This window comes from Alosa sapidissima, chromosome 14, assembly GCF_018492685.1.
Source record: "Alosa sapidissima isolate fAloSap1 chromosome 14, fAloSap1.pri, whole genome shotgun sequence".
In the NCBI taxonomy this organism is placed as follows: Eukaryota; Metazoa; Chordata; class Actinopteri; order Clupeiformes; family Clupeidae; genus Alosa; species Alosa sapidissima.
In genome coordinates, this window is record NC_055970.1 from 14,605,350 (window position 1) to 14,633,270 (window position 27,921).

General features: G+C 42.4%; 1 protein-coding gene and 1 long non-coding RNA gene across 2 annotated transcripts; one reads left to right on the plus strand and one right to left on the minus strand.

The window, feature by feature from the left end:
• Positions 1 to 300: 300 nt before the first annotated feature.
• Positions 301 to 24,290, plus strand: amdhd1 (amidohydrolase domain containing 1). Its single transcript, XM_042061362.1, has 9 exons — positions 301 to 615; positions 1,945 to 2,051; positions 4,351 to 4,415; positions 5,585 to 5,862; positions 15,224 to 15,449; positions 16,196 to 16,320; positions 20,051 to 20,144; positions 20,437 to 20,597; positions 23,283 to 24,290. The coding sequence occupies exons 1-9, from the start codon at positions 470 to 472 to the stop codon at positions 23,386 to 23,388; spliced, it is 1,308 nt and encodes a 435-aa protein (XP_041917296.1). The 5' UTR covers positions 301 to 469; the 3' UTR covers positions 23,389 to 24,290.
• LOC121681574 lies at positions 8,831 to 27,456 on the minus strand. The gene is made up of 3 exons (XR_006022187.1): positions 25,530 to 27,456; positions 12,243 to 12,247; positions 8,831 to 8,841 (listed from the first exon to the last, which is right to left on the minus strand). It is a non-coding gene; the product is annotated as an uncharacterized LOC121681574 (long non-coding RNA).
• Between the last annotated feature and the right edge of the window lie 465 nt (positions 27,457 to 27,921).

Here is a 27,921-nt window from a genome sequence, read left to right on the forward strand (position 1 = left end):
CCAATGAAAACGTGTCAGCACATTTGCAAGAGATCTGTGTCAATAAAGACCAAGTGGATCCCAGTTTCTTTAAAGCTACATTGTGTATTTTTTTTAGGAAAAATGTTATGTGCTGTTAGGTTGGTTAGTCATTACAGGGGTACTCTCTCTCACTCACACACGCACACACACACACACACACACACACACAGCTGCATGGTTTTAGGTGTAGAGTTTGGGCAGTTAATCATTACCACAGGGGCTGGAGGACCTTTGTTCGGACTCTTTCCATCCGAGTCTCTCCAAATAATCAAAAACCACTCACACCCACACACACACACACACTCTCCAAATAATCTTCTGGCCACTCTGTGTCTGGACGTGTTTCTCCCTGTCTCTGGACTTCTCTGCGTCTCTGCGTGTGTCAGTAGTTCACTGCGTCTCTGCGTGTGTCAGAACTTGTCTCCCTCGCAGTCTGTCCATCCTCCAAATGTCCAAAGTGTCCACAGACTTTAGGCTGCTGGTACAAAATGCCAGACAGATGGTGGTGGTCTGCAACGAGGGCCAGAGATTTCTCCTCAAGGACGGGATGCAAAATCTGGCCGTCATCGAGCACGCAAGTCTGGTCATCGGACAGTAAGTAGCCTCAGACACACACCCACATACACACCAACGACGGTTATTGGACAGTGAGTAGCCTAACTCACACACACATCCAAGCTTCTCTATTACATTTCTCCCGATGAGTGAACGGAAGTGAACCTCACCGAGTCATTTTGCACAGAAAAATACAATTATTTTAGATAAACGATTCTGTTCCGGAACATAAAAAGTTGAACAGTTTCTGGTTTTGTTTCTGTTCCTAGCAAAACATCAAAATGTTCTGGTTTTTGTTCCGTGAACCAGTTCAAAGCCTTGGTGGTGTGTGATGGTGTGTGTGTAGGATGTTACAGTACGTGTTGTGTGATGTGTGTGTGGATGTCACGTGGTGTATGTGTGTGTGTGTGTGTGTGGATGTTACATGGTGTGTGTGTGTAGGATGTTACGTGGTGTGTGTGTGTGTAGGATGTTACATGTTGTGTGTGTGTGTGGATGTTACGTGGTGCGTGTGAATGTTATGTGTGGTTTGTGTGTAGGATGTTATGTGTTGTGTGTGTGTGTAAGATGTTACATGGTGTGTGTGTGTGGGCTGCAAGATTGTGGGATTGAAATAGATTTAGCCCCAGTGGTGAACTAAGTCCTCAGATTTTATCCCCAGTGGTGAACTAACTCCTCAGATTTAGCCCCTGTGGTGATCTAACTCCTCAGATTTAGTCCCAGTGGTGAACTAAATCCTCAGATTTACCCCCAGTGGTGAACTAACTCCTCAGATTTAGCCCCAGTGGTGATCTAACTCCTCAGATTTAGCCCCTGTGGTGAACTAACTCCTCCCCAGTGGTAAACTAACTCCTCAGATTTAGCCCCTGTGGTGATCTAACTCCTCAGATTTACCCCCAGTGGTGAACTAACTCCTCAGATTTAGCCCCAGTGGTGATCGAACTCCTCAGATTTAGCCCCTGTGGTGAACTAACTCCTCCCCAGTGGTGAACTAACTCCTCAGATTTACCCCCAGTGGTGAACTAACTCCTCAGATTTAGCCCCAGTGGTGATCTAACTCCTCAGGGCAATTCCTCTTTATTTACATCATGCGGTGAACAACAGAGATTTCTGGCCACTTTAGACAGTCCAGAGCCCAAACTGGCCACTTTATACAGTCCAGAGCCCGAAACCCTTGAGGCAGCGCTCTGGGGCCCTCTAGCGGTCCATGAAGGTATTGCAGGTAATCCCTGTCCATGTGTTCAATAATGTGTGTGTGTGCGTGCTTGTGTGTGTGTGTGCGTGCTCGTGTGTGTGTGCGTGCGTGTGTGTGCATGTGCATGCTGCAGGAGTATGTGTATGACCTCTACAAATCTTGCCTTGCTGTAGTGATGGTCTGGTGAAGGCAGTGGGCGGAGCTAAGGAGATTGATGAGCAGTTTAATGGCTCCTCCTTTGAGAAAGTTCTGGACGTATCAGGCCTGTGTGTCATCCCTGGTGAGTAACACACAGACACACAAAACTAGGGTTTACATCAAGTTTCAAGTTTCACTTTATTTATCCTTAGAAAAGGAAATTTAGTGTGCAGCAGGATGTCTAAAACACATACACAGAAAAACCACCGGCAGATGCCAACAACATTGACAACACAGCACAGGACACACAACAACAGCACAGGACACACAACAACAATGGAGACACTCCTTCCCCTAAATAACCAATGCCCGAATCCAATTGGACAGTACACAGGTACATCTGTCGTTATCAACATGGACAAAATAAATAAGTAAATAAATAATCACAAAATGTATAAAAGATTCAAGAAATCAGTCAAGTAAATTCAGGTTCCTGATTTTATTTCACAGGAATAAAACAATCTCTGGCAAGTCTAGTTCTTAATAGAGGTATCCTAAAACGGTGACCTGAGGGAAGCAGATTAAACTCCCCAAAAAGTGGGTGATCAGGGCAGTTTAAAATGTGGTTAGCCTTACCCCTGACCCTATTATCATATAAATGCTGGAGCTGTGGTAGCTGTACCCAAAACAAAGTCATCAGAGTCCTGCACACACTAAATGATTTCATTTTCCCCAAAAAGAAAAGTCTCTGTTGGGCCTTTTTACAGGCAGCATCTGTGTTGCTCTCAAAAGATAGTTTGCTGTCAATATGGTTCCTAAATATTTATATTTATCTACTATCTCAACATTCATGTTCTGAATAACAGTTTGAGAAACATTGTGCTGTGTTCTACGGAAATCAATAATCATATCCTTTTTCTTGGAAACATTGATAGACAGATAAAAGTTTTCACACCAAGCAATGAAATCATCAACTACAGGACTATGCCCCACCTCATCATTGTTCAGAAGGCTCACTATAACAGTCTCATCTGCAAATTTCATGCAGTGCCTATTCTCATACTTACTCCTACAGTCATTTGTGTATAAAATAAAAAGCAATGGTGAAAGAACACAACCCTGTGGAGAGCCTGTGGAAGAAAGGGCTTTTGAGGATAAGACACCATTAACCCTAACACACTGTGACCTATTTGACAGAAAAGTCCAGTATCCAGCCAATTAAGTTAGGGCTCAAGTTAAAAAGAGCCTGAAGTTTCTCAGCCAACAGGTAGGGCAGAATGATATTAAACGCTAAAGAGAAGTCGATAAAAAGGAGCCTGAGTTTTTGAGGTATCCAGATGTTGATAAAGGGAATTTAACAATGTAAGTATTGCATCCTCAACACCTCTGCTAGCCCTATATGCAAACTGGAGGGGATCTAACTGTTCCTCCACCTGTCTCAGTAACTCCTGCTTCACCAACTTCTCAAAGGTCTTCACCACCAAATGAGGTGAGAGCTACAGGTCGAAAGTCATTTAAGACCTTGGGGTTCTCACACTTAGCCACAGGAATGATTGTAGAGTGTTTCCAAATCTTTAGCACTGTTTGAGTCTGGAGTGAATGAGTGAAAATCACTTTGAAGATCTCTTAACTGGCCAGCACAAGACTTGAGAACTCGACCACTAATGTTGTTAGGGCAGGGACTTTTCCTAACCTTGGTTTGTTTAAATAATGATTTGACCTTGGAGACATCAAGATCAAAAGCAGAGGAGTCACTGACCAAATTGTCACTAATGTGACTGATTCTCGCACAAAAATCACTGTTAGAAAATCTCATATAAAACTGTTTAATTCATTTGCTAGCTGCTCATCAGAATTAAACCCATTCAAGGACACAGTGTTGTTGCCTTTATGTAGGCCTGTCATTAGTTTCATGCCATTCCACACAGACCTGAGATCAGACTCATTGAATTTGGACTCAATTCTACTTTTGTACTGAAGTTTAGCCTTAGCAATTTCAGCTCGCACAACCTTCCTAATTTCAGCATATGCACTCTTGTCACCACTATTAAAATGTTTCCCTTAGTAGATTTTTCAGTTCTTTAGATATCCAAGGCTTATTGTTGGGATAAGAAACAACTGTCTTAGTTGGGATCACACATACAGTACACACATACACTTTTCAAACCTAGGGTTTACATACACACACACACTTTTCAACCCTAGGGTTTACATTCACACACCACATGACAGTGTGTGAGTGTGTGCATGTGTTTTGTGTGTGCATGTTGGGTGTGTGTATGTGTGTGTGTGCATGTACGTGTACAGTATGTACGGTAAACCCAAGGTTTAGAAAGTCTATGCATGTGTGTGTCTGTGTGTACATGTGTACGCGCACATAAACCCTAAGTTTGAAAAGTGTGTGTTTGTGTGTGTGTGTGTGTGTAAACCCTGTGTTGCAGGGCTGGTGGATGCACACACACACCCAGTCTGGGCTGGAGACAGAGTCCACGAGTTTGCCATGAAGGTCAGCACATCTCTCCTCCATCTTTCCCCCTCTCTATATCTCTCCTCTCTCTCTCCATCATTCCCTCTCTTTATCTCTCCATCACTTTCTCTCTCTATCTCTCCATCACTTTCTCCCTCTCTCCATCACTCCCTCTCTCTCTCCATCACTTTCTCTCCATCACTCCCTCCCTCTTTCCATCACTTTCTCTCTCTCCTTCACTCCCTCCCTCTCTCTACATCACTCCCTCTCTATCACTCCCTTTCTTTCTCTATGTCAGAATTCTAAATCATCTTGAGACGTGTGACATGATGCAAAATGCAGTGAAAGGATTTTTTTTCTGTCTGGTACACCTACAACTAGGCCAACACAATAAGAACAATACTTTAACTATCACACAGAATCACAATAAGATCAATACATTAAATCACACAGAATCACAATAAGATTGATACATTAATTATTACACAGAATCACAATAAGATCAATACATTAATTATCACACAGAATCACAATAAGATCAATACATTAATTATCACACATAAATCACAATACAATCAATACATTAATTATCACACAGAATCACAATACGATCAATACATTAATTATCACACAGGAGATCGTAAATGGAAATAAAAAAAGATCAGTATATTGATCTGGTACATATTGTTATCTCTATCAGTAAATGTTCAAAATGAAAATATCGGAATATGGAATGTTGGCAGATATCCGATATGGTGCACTCCTTACACATTGGAATGCAGTTTAAAGGGATGGTCGCCAAAATCGATTTAAAATTAATTTATCAGGCCACAGGCTGTTAGACCCTTTACTTTATCATGCCTTTGATATACACCTGATGAGTGTGTAGGTGTGTTTGTGTGTGTGTGTGTATATTATGATATAAACCTGATGAGTGTGTATGTGTGTTTGTGTGTGTATGTGTGTTTGTGTGTCTATATATTATGATATAAACCTGATGAGTGTGTATGTGTGTTTGTATGTGTGTGTGTATATATATTACGATATAATCCTGATGAGTTTCTGCCGTCCTCAGCTTTAATATAAACATGACGAGTGTGTATGTGTGTTGGTGATTTGGGGTGTGTGTGTGTGTGTATTGGTGGTTTGGGGTGTGTGTGTGTGTATGTATGTGTGTGTGTTGGTGGTGTGTGCGTGTGTGTGTGCAGCTGGCTGGTGCTACCTATATGGAGGTGCACAAAGCAGGTGGAGGGATCCACTTCACGGTGGAGCAAACCCGGCGCGCGTCTGAGGGGGTCCTGCAGGGGGCGCTAATGGGCCGTCTGACGCGCATGCTGCGGGCCGGGACTACGCTGGTGGAGTGCAAGAGCGGCTACGGGCTAGACACACACACCGAGATGACCATGCTGCGCACCATCCACGCCGCACGACACACACACCCCATCGGCATCTCCGCAACCTACTGCGGAGCGCACGCAGTGCCCAGGTAACACACACACACGCACCCACATACAACACACACATACACACACAGGCACACACACGCACGCACACACACATGCGCGCACACACACACACACACACATACAATACACACATATCTTTCTGTTTGAGGTGATCTTGATCTGTGTTGGATGTGTTATTACATATTACTATCATATCTGTAGTTGTTTCCCCGCTCCCTCTGCAAAGCTAATTGCGTGCCCACAGCTGAACCACAAGCGCAGTTGAATAGTTAACCTATTGTGACATTAAAAAGAAACAAACTTTAGCGATCATACATGATAATAAGATGTCAATGAGCAGCGACATACAGAGTAGGCCTAGTAGTTCTACTAATCTACTTAAAAATACTTGAACTATTTATTGCACAATGAAGAAAACTGATGCTCTGAATACTTATTCAGCTGTCTCTAAAAGTTTCTCTAATTGACGCATTCAACCGCGATTTTGATTACACCTGCTTTTAACAGGCGCAAGTTTTTCACCACAAAACAGACATGCGGTATTTCATACATATGGCGGAATACCTAATCAATGCTATTAGCACTTGTCGTCTCCTGTGTTTGCGCGATACTCCCACTTTCCCCTGACCCTCCTATGAATGCATATGCATGACACGGAAAAGCGCAAATAGCCATTTGCAGCTCCCACGACAGGCATTCTGCGCTTTTTCCTCAGTGCGGCCTGTTTACATCACAAAACAGACATGAAAAACAGACTGTTTACATACCTCGCCATGCTTTTACGTGCTTTTTGCGAATAAAATATGCCTGACGTGGGCACAAACACATACATCTGGCCCCGTCTCTCCTTTTTTCATCCGCTTTCTCTGGGTGCGTCTTTCTTCTCTCCTTTGTATCCCTTATTCTCTCTCTCTCTCTATTTATCTCTTTGGCTGTGGAGAACATGTGTGTGTGTGTGTTTCTGTGTGTGTGTGTGTGTCTGTGTCTTTGTGTGTATGTCTCTCTCTGTGTGTGTGTGTCTGTCTGTGTCTGCATGTGTGTGTGTGTGTGTCTTTGTGAGTCTGTCTGTATGTGTGTGTGTGTGTGTGTCTGTGACTTTGTGTGTGTGTGTATGTGTGTGTGTATGTGTCTGTGTATGTGTGTGTGTGCCTGTGTCTTTGTGTGTATGTCTCTGTGTGTCTGTCTGTGTCTGTGTCTTTGTGTGTGTGTGTCTGCGTGTGTGTGTGAGAGTTGAACATGACCGCAACTACAGCCAAACCTTTGCCGCTGCAAACCCAAGCTAATCCCCGAATAGGACGGTTACTCTTGGGTGGCGGGTGGGGGAGACATATCTAGGGGGAGACACTAACTACATACTTAAGTGAAAGTATAGATACCTTGTGTCAAATATTACTCAAGTAAAAGTGGAAGTATGCTCTTTGAATTTCCACTTAAGTAGAAGTATAAAAGTATTTGCCTTCATATATACTTAAGTATTAAAAGTACCTCAATGAATTATGGTTCTAATGGCTTTTTATAATTTTAAAGGTTGAAAAGAGGTATTTAGCAGATGTATCCAAAGCGACATAGACTCGCAGTGGGGGGATTGAACCCTGGTCTCCAGGATGTCAGTCGGGGACGCTAACCACTGCTCCAACTCACCCACAACTTGCTCACATCAAAGCTCCTGCTCAATCAACTTATATACTGTAAGGTGAAAATACTAATGGCCCTCTTCAAATAGTGTCTTACATTTGTATATTAAAAAGAGTATGAGCACAAAGCATTGAAAGTTATCTATTGCCATTAGGTAAGACCAAGTGGTTATGAAATAACAGCACTAGAGAACAATTATTTAATTTTACATTTATTTGTAACTTAGTTGCACATTTAATTACAAAAATATGTTGCATAAAACATAAGCCCCTTTCCTATATCACATCTGTATGTCTGAAAATGTGTTACCCTTAAACTTCTAAATACCATTACAGGAGAAATCAGAGAATGTGGTGTTATACTAGTTGGTGCTAAAGACTAGTGAAAGTAATGATATTCCCTACACCACCCTAGGTACAAAAACAGGCAAAAGTCAAAATAAAACCTTTGACCTCAGATCAAACGTGGAAAAAAAAAAAGTCATTATAGGAATTAGTTTTTGCATAAATTCCACAAACTTACAGAGCATATCAGTCTGCACAGAAGACTGTAAAAAGTATGTATAGTGATACTCTGGTACAAACATAGGAAGTCAAAACAAAATACTCTGCCAGATAGTGGGAATAAAAACTACCATTACAGGAACTAGTGAAGCATTATGTTACACCAGTTTGTTTAGAAGATTATAGAGTAGGATACTCTGGTACACAACAACAAAGTCACAACAAACCAGTTAACCTGATCTACCCTGAATCACAAGTGGCATGCTAAAACAGCAAGCCTAAAAAGGCAGAGCTGTTCACTATTTACTAAAGTTGAAATATTTCTTATTCCGCTTCAGGAGCTGATTCTCAATTTTTTTTGCATTCAGCCTTGCCCGCCGTGGACTAAAAATCAGCCCAGCTGTGCTTAATAGACGCTCACAAGCGGCTGAAGCTGGTAAAGTGGTGTTAAGTTTAAGAGATAACTTACACACTACAGGGTTCGACTTCAATATATCCTTGTGGTCTACCTTTGAGGCAAGGTAGCCTTCTAATTGTTTAATATTTTCCTGACCATCAGATGTCTTCATGCTTGCAAAGAAGACCTCATCATCTGATGCACTGGAGCCATTAGCTGGCGATTGATGTGAAAGGTCTTCCTTGAGCTTGTAAACTTTTTAAAGTGTTTTGGTTATTTTGTTTCTGTGAATCTAACTTTAAATACTTTTCTGACACAAAACTGGATTACTAATGTAGTCTTACCTAGTTTTATGACGGTAAACCTCACTCCCCGACGCCTCAAGAGTGCTGCTGGCATGCGAGCCAGTAGCCTGGGCTATTGGCTCAATTGTTAGTGCGCTCGCCTCCCGATCCGAGTTGCTGCTGTTCGCGGGTTCGAGTCCGGGCGTGTGCAGGACTGAATCGCGCAGGTTCAACACAACGCAGGTTACATTGGCATCCTCCAAAAAGGCGATCTCGACTGGACTCAGCCTAGCAGATTCATACAACAGCAATTTATCAATTAATGTGATCATACGGTTAATTCTGCATGTGTGTGTGAGTGGGGGGAGGGGAGATTTACAAAGTGACATTTATAGGCCTCTGGCGTAGGGCTTGTGATAAAACAATAACTTATCGTACCGTGATATTGATCAGCTGTCTAAAGCAATACATGAATTTAAAAACTCCAAAAACAATACTTACATAGGCAACTTGAGTGAAGCAAGAAACAAAGAATTACACATTCTCTATAAGCTCTGCAGCAGTAGAAGATCTCCCTCATTTGTTCCATAGTCCATAACATTTTGAAAAAGCTGATCTAGACAACCTTTTGCACGCATCGTTTGAGGTTGCTTTGGCCGCATACACTGTGGAGACAAGATTCAATAAGTGACAGGCGCATCGATGATGCTTAGGGAGTTGGAATTGCAAACCATCATCTTCATTTAAGATAGATGTGACTTCAACAAAATCCACTTCAACCCCATCACACTCCTGGTCCTCATCACCCACCTCATCACCATCATCTTCAGACTCATGGAGAATTGTTGTTTTCATCTTGTTCTCTGTACATTCGGAATGCCTTTAAGAAATTGGACCCGTTGTCCGTAGTAGTTCGGATTATCTTGTTCTGTATGCCAAATTCTGAGTGTATCTCATTTAAGGAATTAGCCAAGATGTCAAAAGTGTGTGCACCTTTGAGCTGCTTGCATGCTAGCGCCACTGAACACCTCTCTAGGCTATTGGGATCAACCCGCCTTGGGCTCCAACAATCTGTTGTCGTAGCAATAAAATCGACTTTGTCCATAGCTTCTTTGATGTTCCTCTTCATCACAATTGCAGCCTCATCTATCTTGCGTCACAAGGTGGTCCTGGACATCAGAGAGGCATTGGGCTGAAGATCTTGCAAGAGATCTTGAAATGATGGCTGCTCTACCACACTAGGGCTGGAGACTCTGAATTACAAAATTCAAAACAGCATGATCCACATTTCTTTGAGAAACTACCTTTGTCTCACCTAACTTTAACTGTTTGAAAGTTGAAGGTGCGTCTTGGTTCTTTGCTTTTCTTTTGCGTGGGGCAGTTAAAGCGTCATACCTATCCACAAAACTTGCATGCTTTCTCTGAAAAAAACATTAAAAATCCAACCATTAACAACATGTCCACATAGGCTACTCCCATTAATAAATAAAATAAACATTTTTGCATTTCCTAGATCTTGGCTACACTGTATGTTTATATATTAAAGGAAAATTCCGGTTTTTAGCACTTTAAGTCCCTGACACCGGACACCAGATTTCGGACACCGAAATTTTGACGATTGGTCCTGTCTTTTCTGACTCGTTTTGAATCACCTTTGACTGCTCAGGATGGCTGCCAACAGGCATACTGTAGGCTACTCAAACATGTCCTAAAACAACCCTTAACGTTCGTTTTCAAAACTGTGCAACTCACCGAGTGGTTCGTGGAGTTCGTTGACTATTAAAAGCAAATATATCGGCGCAATGTATGATTTCCAGTCGTCTTATTTGCTAGGCCTATTGTGGAACTATTTATTCAGACACCTCACAAACGTGTATAAACTTCCGCTCAATATTTGAACCTGAAGCATAGACGGTGGCGCAGTAATATTAACGTGCAATGAGTCTTCCAACAGAAATCAATGGGATTTTACAAAATGCCAAATAAAACACGACAGAAACTGTATTTCGCTACGCTACTTGTTTTGGAACATCAACGAACACCACTAACCACTCGGTGAGTTGCACAGTTTTGAAAACGAACGTTAAGGGTTGTTTTAGGACATGTTTGAGTAGCCTTCTACAGTATGCCTGTTGGCAGCCACCCTGAGCAGTCAAAGGCGATTCAAAACGAGTCAGAAAGGTCAAGACAGGACCAATCGTCAAAATTTCGGTCTCCACCACTCTAGTTCATCCAAAACAAACCAGAAAAGGGACTCAAAGTGCTAAATACCGGAATTTTCCTTTAATCAGAGGTGATCTTTAAAAGGTGAACTCGAAATTAGGGGATTTCTTTTAATAGCCTAGCAAATTTCAACAGCCAATTCCTTATGCGCCATACCATGCATTTAAAGCAAGTCAAAATGCATTCAACTTATGCTTATGCTTATGGCTACTTGCCAAAACGAAAACAAAACATAAACTTCACCCAATTTGTCTTTAAAAGCTATTTGTTTAGCTACCATTTTTAACCGTTTTCTGCTGAGAAATTAAGGCAGGCTACTTCGCCAAAGACAACAAACTTAAACATTCTTTTGAACGAAAAAGACCACTTTGCTTGACAGCAGTCAAAGAATTGACTACCGAACGCTAGGAAGGCCCAGAAGGGAGCATTCAACAGCATTAAGAAGAGCCGTGTAATAAGCTATGCTGGCGTAGCTGCTAAACTCCGCTGCTCTTCACCCTGCTGACGCATGACTGCACTGCAACCTACAGCAACAATCACATAGTGAAATTTGCTGACGACACAACTCTGGTGGGTCTCATCACTAAGGGCGACGAGACTCAATACAGGTTGGAGGTCGACCATCTGACCACGTGGTGCAGGGACAACAACCTCCTGCTGAACGTCAGCAAGACCAAAGAGATTGTTGTTGACTTCCGGAGAGGTCACACCCAACACCTGCCACTGACCATCGACGGTGCTGTGGTGGAGAGAGCGAGCAGCACCAAATTCCTGGGGGTGCACATCAGTGAAGACCTCTCCTGGACCACCAACACTGCATCACTGGCGAAGAGAGCTCAGCACCGCCTGTACTTCCTGCGGAAACTCAGGCGTGCAAGTGCTCCACCAGCCATCATGACCACATTCTACTGAGGCACCATTGAGAGCATCCTCTCCAGCTGTATCGCTGTGTGGGGCGGAAGCTGCACTGAATACAACAGGAAAGCCCTGCAGCGCATAGTGAACACAGCTGGAAGGATTATTGATGCTTCACTCCCCTCCCTGAAGGACATTTACACCACCCACCTCACCTGCAAGGCGACCAAAATTGTGAGTGATGCAAGTCACCCCGCTCACAATCTGTTTGATCTACTGCCCTCTGGGAAGAGGTACAGAAGCCTGCGCTCCCGCACTACCAGACTCACCAACAGCTTCATACACCAAGCTGTAAGGATGCTGAACTCTCTCCCTCCTCTCCCCCCTCAGCTACATAACATCCTGGACATTGGACCCAAAATGGCCGCCTGCACTACTCCACTTGCACACTTGCACACTTGTACACTTTACAACTTGGTGTTGTTGTCCTGAAAACACAACACTTCTGCTGCTCTTACATAACTTGCACCACTATCCCACTTCTTTCTTACTTACAGAACTACCCAAGCCTTTTATTGGCCTGACTTTGCACTAGTATTTTATTGACTGTCTATGCACAATTTCAACCAAATTTTGCTGCTCTTATTTTTTCACTATTATATGTGCCCTCTTATTTACTTATTTACTTACTTTTTTGTTTACTTGAATGTTATGTTTGTCTGTGGACCTAAATTGGCAAAATATGTCTTGTCTTCACCGTGGGATAGTGAGAAACGTAATTTCGATCTCTTTGTATGTCTGGAACATGTGAAGAAATTGACAATAAAGCTGACTTTGACTTTGACTTTGACTTTGAAACTAATTTAGCCAAACACACAATGCAGACAATGTGGGTTAAATTTAAAATAATTCGGTTGCTAGTCATCAAACCTACCAGAATGAAAATCACTTACCTCACATGTTTCTTTAAATTCGAGGGAGAATTCTTGAACGAGGATATAATATTGTTCTTCGGCAGGCAGAGAAGACACTTAAAGCGATGGATCGGAGTAATTTCACCCTAGGGTTCTTTGCACCATGACCCCGAGCCAAACACCCTCCCAGAACCTTTTTTCCCTTGGTCGAGCCCTGGTCGAGTAGCGCTGTCAGAAACTAATGACGTTCTGCAGTCGTGATGGAACCAACTTTTATCTCGTAAATTACCCCACTAATAATGCCCTGAATGGTACGAAACTTCTGCAGTAGTACAACTATGACCTTTAGTCCAATAACGAGGCATTAGAAAGTTTGTAAGTGCACCAGGAGTTTATTTAAATAAGACTTGCCTGATTATCTGCTACTATACCGCTGCGTCGACGTTTCTTCCGTGATTTGGGAAAAGCCTGTAAAAGTCCTTGCATTCCTATTCCTATTAACGCTGTTTCATACAGGGCTCACAATAAAACGGTTGAGCAAACACATTGTTCAAGAGACTATCAAACCACATTACAAAAACGAAGTTCACCCAAAGGGAAGGCTACTTACAATTTCAACAGCAACAAAGCCAAGTCGGAGTCCGTTTTGCAGTCTTCTTAGAAACTACAATCTGACTACATTTTCGAGGCGCGATTGGATACTTCCGCTGAGTCACATCCGGATGTGTTCGGACCGCGACCAGAAAGTTGCATATTCGTTTTTTTCCGCGGAGAAGCACTAGGGAGAGAGGCGAAGCACCCACCAAACGACCCAAAAAGTGTTGTAGAACCATCAGAACGACTTTCAACCTGCATAATTAAGGTAATTTTTGCTAAAATTGTTGCATAGGGCTTCTTTAAGTAAGCATGAGCATCATCCTGCAAAATGCTTTGCGATGTAATGAATTCAACCTAGCTGTCCCGCACACGTCTCATCAAACGAACGAAACTGACGAAATCGAAAGGACTTCAGAGCAAATTGCTAGCTGAGCCCTGATTGGTGCGTGATTGTGCACTGGCTGTGACCAGAGAGTCTTAAGAAGGAGCAATCAGTAATATAATCTTTGCTTTGACCTCTCATTACGATTCGCTTTGGTAAAATGGAACGAGATAAATCTTTCACTTAGAAATGTAGTGGAGTCAAAGTATAAAGTATCACCAAATATAAATACTTGAGTAAAGTACAGATACAGATATGTTACTTAAGTACAGGAACGAATTACATCTACTTCGTTACTGTCCACCACTGCACATGTTGACAGTCCTAAACCCTGCTAAAACCCATTGCGCTGTCGCGCTGGTCAAAGTTTGGCAGTGACGTCGACGGCATGATTCATTGATTAGTTCACTTTTTCAACATTATTGGGTCCCTGGAGATGACAGGTATAACTTGAACTGTTTAAATATATTTTCATGATTTGCTGTAGCTTAATATTTGAGGCATATAGAAACAATAATAGGCTATTTTATAATAGGTCTACTTGAAATACATTTATTTTTATTCGTATACATTTCATCTTATTCTATAAACCGTTCAGATGTACAGTATGTGGCTTGAATGAATGCAATGTCTATTTGTTTGTTACAAATAAAACTCCAGCAGTTCATAACTAGCTTACTGCTTATTTTGAAAAATGAAAACGTGGGTAAATCATCATGAATTTGTATTATTTGGCTTTGACTGGACTTGACTTGCTTGACCCAAGCTATGACTGGACTTGACTTGCTTGATTGTCACAAAAAAATGACTTGGACTTGCTTGAGACTTGAAGGTTAAGACTTGAGACTTGCTTGTGACTTGCACGTGTGTGAGTTACTCCCACCTCTGGCCAAAATACATTAATACAAATACCGTATATTTACACGCAGCATTGGTGTTTATTGAGTTATTAGCGTTTTCCATTAGGCTTACTACTTGCTTGAGTGGTTGTTGTTAGCCCTACCTGTTTTTTCAATACCCTTGTTTTAATTTCCTGATTGGTCATGGAAATTCAGGATTTTTGTCCCACCTCTGCCAGACACACACACTCTTGTTATCTCAACAAACAATAGTGCCCAGGTAACGCCAACATACACACACACAGAGGGCTATCTCACATGTGTGTGTGTGTCTGTGAATGCGCGTGTGTGTGTCTATGTCCTCAAGTGCACATGTGTGAATTTGTGTGCATGTGTTTGTGCGCGTTTGTGTGTCTCTGTGTGTGTACATGTATGTGATTGTGTGTGTGTGTTTACATGTATGTGATTTTGTGTGTGTACATGTATGTTATTGTGGGTTTGTGTACATGTATGTGATTGTGTGTGTGATGTGTGTGTGTACATGTATGTGATTGTGTGTGTGTGTGTGTGTGTGTGCATGTATGTGATTCTATGTGTGTACATGTATGTGATTGTGTGTGTGTGTACATGTATGTGATTTTGTGTGTGTGTGTGTCATGTATGTGATTGTGTGTGTGTACATGTATGATTATGTGTGTGTGTGTGTGTGTGTGTACATGTATGTGATTATGTGTGTGTGTGTGTGTGTGTAGAGGTAAGACTCAGGAGGAGGCGTTGCGTGGTGTTTTGGAGGAGCAGCTCCCCCAGCTACAGGACTGTGTGTCGCGGGGGGAGGTGTCTGTGGACAACATCGACGTGTTCTGTGAGAAGGGCGTGTTTGAGCTGGACGCCACACGCAAGATCCTCTCCGCCGGACGCAGCATGGGCCTCAACATCAACTTCCACGGAGACGAACTCCATCCCATGAAAGCAGCTGAGGTATCACACACACACAACAGATAAAACACACACACACACACACACCAGATAACATACACACACCAGATAACACACACACAGACACACACCAGATCACACACACACACACACACAATTCAAGGATAGAGAAACCAGAATAATATTGAATGAACATGAATGTATCACTTCTCGGGAAGAAGATGTAAACGAAATGACCACCAATGGATTCTTCCCTTAAGGTCTTCTACCAATATATCCTACATTCGGGGGTCAGGATCTCTTAGGACCACTAAGAGTCTTCAAATCTTTGAACACCTCACACTACAGGGCAGTTAATCGGTTCAAATCTTTAAACACCTTACACTACAGGGCAGTTAATTGGTTCCCATCACGCTGGATCCTCCCCAGGATCCAATGACATGACATGAGTTTAGCTTCAGTGGTCAGCTCTACTGTGTAATGTTCCATTGTTATTTCTCTGATAACTCATAGATGTCTGAGGATCTGTGTTTCGTCTGAGTTTAGCTGAAAATTGTTTGACATCCATGTTTTGATATCACACAGACAGTTATTCAGGAAATTCAGCAAACTAGGATCTGAGGATTTAACAAGCAGGTAAACCAGTGTATTGTCACCATAGAAATAAAGACATCATGTTTCTGAGTGACGAGCCCAAGGGGAAGCATATGTAAACAAAATGAAATGAACAGTAAAAACACACACACACACACACACCTGTGCTGCCTGCTGTGTACTGTGTTGAGCAGCTGGGGGCGGAGCTAGGAGCGTTGGCTGTCAGTCATTTGGAGGAAGTGTCTGATGAGGGCATCGCTGCCATGGCAACGGCAAAAACAGCCGCTGTGCTTCTGCCTACCACTGCTTACATCCTGAGGTACGAAACCACACACACACACACAGGCACCCTCTCTGTCGTTCACCGAGTGTTCACAGTTAGAACTATACTGCACTTTTATGATGCGATGAGATCGATGTTCGTACAAGTGACTCCATGACTGCAGTGTTGTTTTGGAGCTCTGTGTGACATCAGCGCAACGGCTTCATGTGCTACTCTTATGGTTACATTTACTGATGGAACGTGTTACATTTACTCTGATGGGACATGTTTAGGGTTGGGCACCGAAACACGGTTTTAATATGGCACCGGTGCCGACGCAAACGGTAGTAACTGCATCGAATAATAATGTGGATTTCGGTGCCTCATTTCGGTGCTTAAATTGCGTTTTTTTTTATACAAGGCATCACTGCATGTCATGCGCCATCTCTAACGTCTTGCTCTGATAGCAGCACATCAGATACAGTTAGCTAACATAAACACTGGATGTATGGTGCAATACATAGGCGAGTGGACAGTGTTTGACAGCTTGCGTGAGTCCACGTAGCTTACTTTAAAGCGTTATCACAAGCTCCTGTCAAAATCTAGCAGTGGGACTTACATACAAGTAAAAGGCTATGAAACAACATCAACAGTATACGTTACACAATATCCTCGCTAATGCGCTAACTGGCATTTATTTGAAATATTATCAGCAAGTTGTAAGGTGAAAACTTTATTTCACGGTGTGTTCTAAACCAGTGGTTCTCAACCTTTTCCCCCCTGCGACCCAAATTTGAAAATACCAAATCAATCGCAAATCAATGTTTGAGAAAAAAAATATGATTACATATTCGAATTCATGAACATTTAATAGCCTAACGACTACACATTGGGATACTGTTTTACTATTAGTAGGCCTATCAATAAACAATAACATGATGGACTATGTTAGGCTATCAATTTCTTTAATGAGAGATCTGGGGCTGCCTCCCTTTCATAAGTCTATCAAAATGTGGGGTGATTGAAGAAGTGCGATCCGAAGATCATGTTCGACATTCAGTTTGTTTCTGTAGGCCTACTTGTTCTTTAGCCAGCTTTGCATAAATAGGTGGTACTGAAAGGCAAAAGCACTCTGATTGCATTGTGACCAAGGGAAGGATATTTGTGCACAACGCTGCACCAGAACTGAGGGAGAGTCAACTCTGAAAACTTTTTCTGCAGGCCGCGATCACATAGGTCCACCAATTGAGATTCGGCTTTGGATGACATTGTCACCATTTCCACGTCAGTTCCAAAAGGGTCCCTTAACCAAACGTGAGCCAGCGCGTTCTCCTCCTCTGGAAAATAATCAGAGAAGCGCGTTTGCAGTCTCTCCAAATGAGATCGCATGACCCTTTTCAGCTCTGATCTTTTTGACCTCATGACACACGATCATGTCAAACCTTTCGCTGGTAACATGCTTGGACCACAGACTCAACTTTTTCTTAAATGCATTGATTTTGTCCATTTGTTCGAATCTGTTGTGCCCCTTCCCTTGTAATGACACATTCAGAGTGTTCAAATGATCAAAAATGTCAAGCAAGATAGGAGATACGTGCGTTAAAATGTTTTGCCAGCTCTGACTTTTTCTACGCTAGAAATGCTGCCAATTCGTTTCTGAGCTCGTAAAACACTTTGCCCCTGGATAACCAACAGACCTCAGCGTGATAAAGCAGTTGTTTGTGGCCGCTACCCATCTCTTGACAGAAGGCTTGAAAACACCTTGCATTCTTTGCGCTGTGCTTGATGTAATTGACAACTTTCACAACCTGTAGCTCGCCGCCAAAATAAGTGATGCTGGATATTTTGATAGGCTACATTTGAAATAAAATATCTGAGGCTTAGCATTTGATTGGTTGAATGTTCAAAACTATTGGTAGGTCTAATCATGTGCAGAATCAGATTCAGATAGCGTAATCTTATAATGGGGGCTTGGAAGTTTGTAGACAGCATTTTTTTTTTAACTTCCGACTTTTTAAAAAATCGGAATTCATTCCGCGACCCTTTCAGAACGTCATGCGACCCAAATTTGGGTCGCGACCCAAAGGTTGAGAAATGCTGTTCTAAACAACATAATGGCATGATATTAAAGGGGAACTTGGCAACTATTTCAACGTAATAAACCCGTTTAGAAATCATTTGGATGGTTAAATGACCTGTTCCGGTGAAAATGGTGACTTTTCCCGCTGCCCCTAGCGTCCCCAGGCGGAAAACTAACCTTGCAACATTGAGACTACCGTTCCGGAAAGAGAAGTGAGAAACAAGAAACTTGTTTTAAATCGTGTTTCTTACCTTGTAACATCCACATTGTCTACCGAACTTATGCTAACCGTTTTGCTAGCTTGTAAACAAATCCATGTGCTTTATCGTTACTTTTTTCCACAGTTTGAAATAGGGGGGGGGGGGGGGGGGGGAATCCTGCCAAGTTTCCCTTTAATCTTTCATGTGCATGAGGCCCATATAGCATCACAATGAATATGAAGATCATGTTAAAAGTTAGCTGGTAAAAACATAAATATGTAGGTTACATACCTGATGTCACTGAGCTGTCAAAGAGGCTACGGAACCATCTCTGTACGTTATCGCTAATTAAACTCAGCTGACTGGTGTTAGCATAGCCATAGTTGCTGCTAAAATGCCTAATAGTGCTGGGAATATAAACACTTCAACACCGACATGTAGCCTAACATGTTCAAAACTATTGCGTGTTATGGGGAAAGACATGAAATTCCTTGAAGCATTTGGGAACACACTGAATTAACTGGAAAGTAAAGTCCCTGTTAGAATAGCTTGCTTGCAAATGCCGTTGTCCATGACTGGCAGTTCTATGGCAAGCGGTTTTAACATTCCTTATGGCAAACCGCCTACACTGGGTAAACTTGAAAGCAGAGCTTACTTGTGTGTGCATCCATGGCAAGCTGTTTTAACATTTAAATGTATTATGCGTAGGAGCAATGAGATATTGATAGTAAATTGAATATAACAGTTCAATTTCATGTTCAAATTTGTCTTATCAATTAAAAAAGCAATTCATGCTTTAGACCATTTTATTGTAAAAACAAAGTAACGGTTCAGGCACCGTTTTGGCACCGGCACCATTTTAAAAGTATCGATTTAGCACCGGTATCGGATAAAACCCAAATGATACCCAACCCTAAACATTTTACATTTACTCTGATGGAACGTCTTACATTTACTCTGATGGAACGTGTTGCATGTTACTTTTACTCTGATGGAACGTGTTATGTGTGACTCTGGAGCGTGTTACATTTACTCTGATGGAACGTGTTACGTGTGACTCTGGAGCGTGTTACATTTACTCTGATAGAACGTGTTACATTTACGTGTGACTCTGATGGAATGTGTTACATTTACTCTGATGGAATGTGTTACATTTACATGTGACTCTGATGGAATGTGTTACATTTACTCTGATGGAACGTGTTACGTGTGACTGATGGAACGTGTTACATTTACTCTGATGGAACGTGTTACATTTACATGTGACTCTGATGGAATGTGTTACATTTACTCTGATGGAACGTGTTACATTTACTCTGATGGAACGTGTTACATGTGACTGATGGAACGTGTTACATTTACTCTGATGGAACGTGTTACATTTAATCTGATGGAACGTGTTACGTGGGACTCGGATGGAACGTGTTACATTTACGTGTGACTGATGTGTTACGTGTGTGTGTGTGTGTGTGTGGTGTGTGCGTGTGTGACTCTGATGCCCCTCCAGACTAAAGCAGCCGAGGGCTCAGGACATGTTGGATGCTGGAGTCATTGTCGCACTGGGCAGCGATTTCAACCCCAACGCCTACTGCTGTTCCATGGTAACACACACTCACTCACACACACACACACACACACACAAATGCCCAAAGCAGCTTCTAGATCTGTCGGCACACTAACCCTAACACAGCTTCTATATAGATCTGTAGACACACTGTTGTTTAAATGGTTGTTGCTAGGGTAATTAGCATGGTTGTTATGGTGTTGCTAGGGTTATTAGCATGGTTGCTATGGTGCTGTTTAAATTCTTCAGTGTAATGTGTTTCTACAGTACTGTTTAAATGTGTTCAGCTGGTCTCCTCTCTGTGTGTGTGTGTGTGTGTGTGTGTGAAGCCACTCGTAATGCACTTGGCGTGTGTGAACATGCGTCTGTCTCTGAATGAAGCTCTTGCTGCAGCTACCATAAATGCAGCATACGCATTAGGAGCCGCACACACGCATGGGTCCCTGGAGCCTGGCAAGCAAGGAGACCTGATCATCATCAACTCTCCCAGGTACACACACACACACACACACACTAACTTGAGTACCGCACCTCAAATCTGATGGTATTCACAGAAACTTGGTTAGACCAGGATGCACAAAACTCCTTGGTTGATATCGAGGGGTTCTCTCTCGTCCGAGCAGACAGGAAGTGAACTAGCCGGGAAAAGCTGAGGCGGTGGCCTGGCTGTGCACGCGAGTGATGACTGGTGCAGACAGTACGCAGTCAGGGAGTCGATCTGCTGTCCTGATGTTAACATCTTGCACTTGATGTCACGAGTTACGACCGTTTTACCTTCCAAGAGAGTTTGGAAGCGCTGTGTTCGCCGCTTGCATCCCTCCCAGAGTGAATGTGGCTAAAGCTGTAGCCCGTACTGCAGACTGTGTACATCAAGAATCACAGCGGTTACCGAGCGCCCCTGTTTTTATTTTGGGTGACTTTAATCACTGCAAACTATAGTCATAACTGCCTGGGTTCCAGCAATATGTTAAGTGTCTACTCAGAGCTGCCAACGCTCACACATTGAGAGTGATTCATTCATTTGATTGGCTCCACGCCCTCTTACACCAATCAAATGCGTGAGGGTTGGCAGCTCTGGTCTACTCTAACACCTGTCAAGATCTCACAAAGGGGAAGCCATGGCCTACAGGTTAGGGCTTCGGGCTTGTAACCGAAGGGTTGCTGGTTCGATCCCCGACCAGTAGTAAAAAAATGTGGGCGGGGGAAGTGGTTGAGCAGTGCTCTCCCATGCCCACATCCATGGCTGAAGTGCCCTTGAGCAAGGCACCTTACCCTCACTGCTCCCCGAGCGCCGCTGTAGCAGGCAGCTCACTGCTCCAGCTTAATGTGTGCTTTACCTCACTGTGTGTTCACTAATTCATGGATGGGATAAATGCAGGGACCAAATTCCTTGTATACGGAAATACACTGGGCCTATAAACCTGATTTACATTTTTGTTTTTTACATTTTTACAAACATGGGTCTGATGTGCTCTGTTTAAAGCCAATGTCCTTCCCTATAAGCTGGTTTCTAGCTGTTTTTTTCAGCAGGGATGTCACTCTTATGTAGAAACCTAAAGTACAGTGTTACCGAATTCTGTTTGACCTAACACAAAAGATGTTTTTTTTAGAGACCAACTCATTCATGACAATCTTTATCTGGTGTATAGATGATGACATAAGTAAGGAAGGGATAATGGATGACACAGCATTCAGTTCACAGAAAGAACTGCATGTTCGAGGTGGTAAAGATAGATAGATAGAAAGATAGATAGATAGTTACTTTATTCATCCTGAGGGAAGTTTTAGGCATCCAGTAGCTTATACAACCATAACACAACAAACACACATACGCACATACATCTCACATACATAAAAATCACTCACAGAAATGTATAAATTTAAAGAAGCAAGTGAATTTTTAACAAAGGTCTGGAAAGGACTGTTACCTAGTGGGAGCATATACAGGCAGAAAAGGACTGGTCCAAGGATAGACCCTTGGGGGACACCATAGGAAACAGGAGCAGTAGATGAGAACTGACTGAGAGATACTGAGAAAGTCCTATGCTTCTAGTAAGAGCTGAACCATTGAAGGCTGTACTTTTGATGCCAACCCACTGTTCAAGGTGGGTCAGAAGAGTGTTATGGTCCACAGTATCAAAGGCAGCACTAAGGTCCAATAAAACCAGGATAGCACTGTCACTTGAGTCTAGTGTGATTAACAGATCATTTGTCACCTTTAGCAAAGCTGTTTCGGTGCTATGACGAGCTTTGAAACCTGACTGAAATGGTTCAAATAATTAATTTAAGTCTAAAGTGATGGAAAAGGTTGTCTTGTCACAACTGCAACCTTTTTTAGAGATAAATGGAAGCTTGGAAATGGGGCGATAGGTTTTTAGACACTTAGTATCCAGGTTAGGTTTTTTAAGCAGAGGCTGGATGACCGCATGCTTAAAACATGAGGGAACGGTGCCAGAAGCTAGGCAGGAGTTAATAATTGTTTGAATGCTAGGGCCAACGGTATCAAAACTCCTTAATGATACGGGAGGGGACATAATTATCATCAGCATTAACTCACTTTTGCTTTTCATTTATTAATGCTTTCAGAACAAACTGCAGTGACAACCCTGCTGAAAAAACAACCAGAAACCAGAAATCATGCTGGTAGCTGATTTTAGCTGGTCTTTGCTGGTTTTTTTCCAGGTCTTGCTGGTCTTTGCTGGTGTTGCTGGTTGGGCCACCAGGTGGACATGCTGGCGTGACCAACTGAGGAAGCTGGTCATGCTGGTGTGACTAGCTTGGCATTGTTGATAAAAGATGGTCATGCTGGTTTGGTAGAATGACCAACATAAGCTGGCATGACCAGTTAAACCAGCAATGTAAGACCAGCAACACCAGCTAAAATGTACATGCATGTACACACACAGACCCACACACACAGACACACACACGCTTGTCAACAACGCTTCCATGTACATGCACACACACACACACACAGACAGATACTCATTATATTATCAACACTTTCAGGCACGCACACACAAACACACTTGTTTATCAATGTTCCCAGGTACGAACACACTCATTGAGTTCATTGAGATTGGTGTGTTTGATTGGCAGGTGGGAGTTTGACTGACAGCATGGTGTGTTTGATTGGCAGGTAGGAGTTTGACTAACAGCGTGGTGTGTTTGACAGGTGGGAGCATCTGATCTATCAGCTTGGCGGTCATCAGGAGCTCATCAAACATGTCGTCATCAAAGGGCAGGTTGTCTATGACAACCAGGACACACTTGGCCTCTAAACACATGCACACACACATCACAGCAGCTACCACAAACATGAAACACACAGCATCTAGGACATACAGGACACAGCATCTAGGACATACACAACCTCCAATCACACACACATACACACCACTTGCCACCTCAAACCCGCCAACAGCAGCACCTTGGATTGGGAGTTGAGCGTGCTGACAATTGAGCTAAAAACACAGGCTACTAGCTCTCATGCCAGCAGCACTCTAGTAGTCAGTTGCTAGTAATCATCATTAGTATGTTTGACGGAGATGTAGCTGAACTGACTGAGTAAATCAGGGGAACTTCCTGTAGAACACACAAACATGTGGGACTGAGGAACAAAGATCCAGGCTAAAGAACACAGCTCCAGTTTCAAGAACACAGATCCAGGCAAAAGAATGCAGATCCAGTTTCAAGAACACAGATCCAGGCTAAAGAACACCGATCCAGGCTCAAGAACACAGATCCAGGCTAAAGAACACCGATCCAGGCTCAAGAACGCAGAACCTGGCTCAAGAACACAGAATGACTCCTCCCCCTGGGAGTTAATTGAGCAGGTGGACATCCCCAAAAAGGCGAATTGCCATGTACTCCTTCTGTCTGTGCACATCACACAGGTAATATCAATAGTTAGACCATAAAACAAGCTTTCAAAAGATGCCTTTATCAAGAATATTGACCAAAAAACCATAAGATCAGGATATTCAGAGACAGAAATGGAGAAATATAAATAACGCTTTCTACCGGTGACGCTATCTGTCTCTTTGTTCGGGCTCGATATACCGGATTACGTAGCGGTGGACTGTCAACAACATCATGTCATGTCTGTTGGTACCATGTGCCCTATCATGTGGCTGGTTTTGATCAGTTTGCGAAGTGCAAATAAAGAGTTGCTGTGCTTAAAGTCTGTTGTGATGGTTAACACCGGCCAAACAGCCAGTGTAAAGCTCAATTAGTTATTCATAATGTGGTGTATATCCATGATATTCATGAGGGGGCGCTAGATATCTGCTGAAATAGGACATTTTTCCTCCAGCCTAATTATAGGGTTGTAAATAGGCTTTTAAAATAACATCTGAGCATGTATTTGACAGACCAATGTTGCATACAGTAGCTTCTATGTCATCAGAAAACAAGCTAAAAGACTTTAACTTGATGTGTGGATATATATTCAAGTGGGCGATGATACTGGACACTTTAGCAGATATCCATGAGGGGGCGCTAGATATCACTGGACACTTTAGCAGATATCCATGAAGGGGCGCTAGCTATCACTGGGCACTTTAGCAAGCACAAACATCTATATCCCCATACATCTCAAAATGGCACAGGTTCTGCCGTAAAGAGGTACATACGTGCAGTGTTCCGCCTCTGTGAGTCAGGCAGCAACAGAAGGTTCATGTTAAGAGTGTTTGCCATCTTACGCTGAGTTGTAAAGTCCTTTTAGGCAAGTCCCTCCACTCGGCAGCCATATTGCAACACACTTTAGGCACTTATTGGGCAGAACTGCGTGTGTGCAAGGCTTCACATTACCAACCTCGCTCCAGCGACGCGATCACAACACATGATTGGCACGATGTATTCACAACACAGCACGATTTGCACAATGTATTTACATGTCGACTTTTGTCTGCGGCAGGGGCGGGATATGTGTAGACAACTGCCGTTTATTTATATATTAATTGCTGTTACAAACTAACCCCATACATTTCTATGGAGGATTTTGAGTGCTGCATCATGTTGGAGAGCTTGTCTCCATGCACTGGATGCCTGTCTTCAGAGATTTTTCAGGCAACATCTTGAATAGGTTAGAAAACAGGCATTGTAAAAAACGGTCTGCTTTCTGCAGTAGATTAACACTAGATGCATTTTGTGCTCTTAGCACAGGTGTTTTTGCTAAATAGCTGGCTGAAGAATTTAGAGAATACTTTACAGAGACTTTAATCAGATTATTATACAGAAAAAAGGTATTCAAATCTGAGGATTTCCTGAAGGCCCTCAGAAACCTTTATCACCATCAGGGTCAAGGTTGTGACACTAGTATGTTACTTTGGAGCAACAACATGCAACAGTGGTAATAAGTAGAAAAATGGATTTAATTGAAAAAAAAAAAACCCCACATTTTTCTGATTTAATCAATCACATTTTATGAAAGTACTCATTAAATAACATATACAGAATAATTTGCACTGACAAAACAAGCCAGATAGCATCGGTGGTCATTTTCGTGGAGGTTTGTTACCTATAGCAACAATGCACAACAAAAGAAACAAGTTTTACCAAACTCATTTTCAGTTCAGTTTTTATGCTTTAAATTCACTCAATGGCTCTAAAAGAGACGGTCATCATTCAAATCATTGCTATAAAGTACATGTCATATGTACAGAGTTGGTTCTTGCTCAGCCCCCTGACTTTCAGGGGGTAAGGTGAGTACAGTACAAAGGTGCTCGGGAACCAAAAGGACCCACCCTGAGCCCTGAACATACATCACCACGCAATCTTGTGCTGGGCCTATAGGCCTTTGCCAATGGTTTTCCCAGAGTCTTTTTGACCACTACAGCAGGAAAATAAAAGGAGGCGGGCACAGGTGAGGATAGTGAGGTCAAGCGGTCTACTGTAAGCCCCACTATACCCTGGGCGCTGTCCCTCACCCCATTTCCCCTTGGCCACCTCACTCTCTTGCACGTACCATTCATAATCCTTTTGCAGTTTTTGAGCAATGGACACCTTATTACAACTTGTCCTTCCTGTATAGTAGCAAATGGACAAGTATGACTGCTCCACCAGGGCTTGTGAGGAGCGCTGGTGCGGCATATCAATGGACCTCACTATTCACTATCCAATCAGCAGTAGCGACAACCAATTTGGGCCCACACATGATCACACACACACACTCTCACATCCATTGGAAGCTACAGTCATAGATAATGACAGATATTTCTATATGGAATAGTTAAATCAATTATACTATTAAAAAATATTGTTATTTATGACAATAATATACCAAAACAAGGTATATTGTGAAAATTTGAATATTTGGTGATTCCCTGACATCTCAATGGCATGTTTACAACCAAGCATAAAACATAGAATCTGCAGTCCACTGCTGCATATTGTTGCTTTGAGGCAACATGGCTTTTTTTTAATCAATATACAAAATAAGTACTTGAGGAAACCATTGAAAATCGATAGTAATGAGTGCAGGACTTATCCAAGATTGAAATAAATATTTTTAGTTGCTAGAAATAGTTAGGTAAGAGGTTGATTTGGTAATAGGTTGGTAAGAGTGGTCTGGAACACGCTGCACCTTAGCAATGTTTCAGCTCACAATGCTAGTCGCCGCCACTGTACAGCAATCTTTAGAAACCTCCGTTGCGCATGCAACTCAAATATGGTACAATATCACTGTTTATTCAAATGTTCTTGAAATGAAGTGATGAAGGATGGCGTAGTGGGTAAAAGTGTTAGGGGGTTATAGCTGGTCATGCCGACAGATTGCGGATCTTCCCCCTCCAGACCTTATGAAAACTGAAATCATTTAATTTCTACTTTTTTATGATGTCAACCAATTCGCCACCTTCAGGGTGGACAGTGCCTTGTACGTCAAATGTAAAACTTTTCGTAAGAAGACTCGGGAACCACGACTATAAAGGTGAACAACTTTGGTAAGGTTTACGTTTGGAGTCTTCATAACTCACTAAGAGTGAATGTTATCAGGAAACCGGCCCCTGAGCCATTTCGCTCTTTGTGTATTGTTAGGAGCCTTTTAGTGTCTTATAGACACACACGTCAGGAGATGTGTTGGGTTTGGATTTTTTTTTTTTATTGGACTTTATGATGTTAACAATTTCACTCTTTTCCATCATTCTCTCAAATAAAACACACACAGCTTGTATTCCAGGAAAGTCCAGAGATTAAACTGATATACTACAGTCAGGTGCCAGGATCCCAGATACTCTAAGACAGGGATGGGCAAACTGCAGCCCGCGGGCCGAATCCGGCCTGCCGAGCATTTCATTTGGTTATCAGGCTGCTCGCTATTTTTTTCCTGCGATAGAGACGACGTTGGTTAGCTTTACTGCAAACTGTTTTTCACTCTCCTTAGTGAATGTTTACAATGTCAATGTCAAAACATCATGTTAAAGAGATGATAGGCCTACTCTTAGTTATCTCCTTTGCAGCAGATCTAACGTGACCGTTATGCGATCCATTTAATTGGGAACATGTCTGCACTCACGTGAGGGAGAGAGAGCGGCAGGTTCCAGCTGGCTTGTCATTGTTGACAATTGATATCTCCTTCTTAAGAAACTTTTAAAAGGAAATCATGAAGGCAACAGTAGTTCCCACTCCTGACCATTTAAAAACTGTGAGAGGGCACAGCCGTAGGCACAGCACTAGCCATAGCGGAGCAGGCAGAAGATCATTGAAAAATAAACATGAATTAAAGCGACTGTCTTAAAGCGACAGTGCACAATTTATATATTTGTTAAACAGCATCAAATTAGCATTATTTTTTAAGCAATTCATATTTTAAA

What these genes read in the sequence shown, in the direction of transcription:
- amdhd1 (XM_042061362.1), top strand. Translation starts at nt 470, where the DNA reads ATGTCCAAAGTGTCCACAGACTTTAGGCTGCTGGTACAAAATGCCAGA. An exon ending in AGGCCTGTGTGTCATCCCTG is followed by an intron (nt 2,052 to 4,350) that starts GTGAGTAACACA and finishes CCTGTGTTGCAG; the next exon opens with GGCTGGTGGATGCACACACA. An exon ending in ACCACTGCTTACATCCTGAG is followed by an intron (nt 16,321 to 20,050) that starts GTACGAAACCAC and finishes ATGCCCCTCCAG; the next exon opens with ACTAAAGCAGCCGAGGGCTC.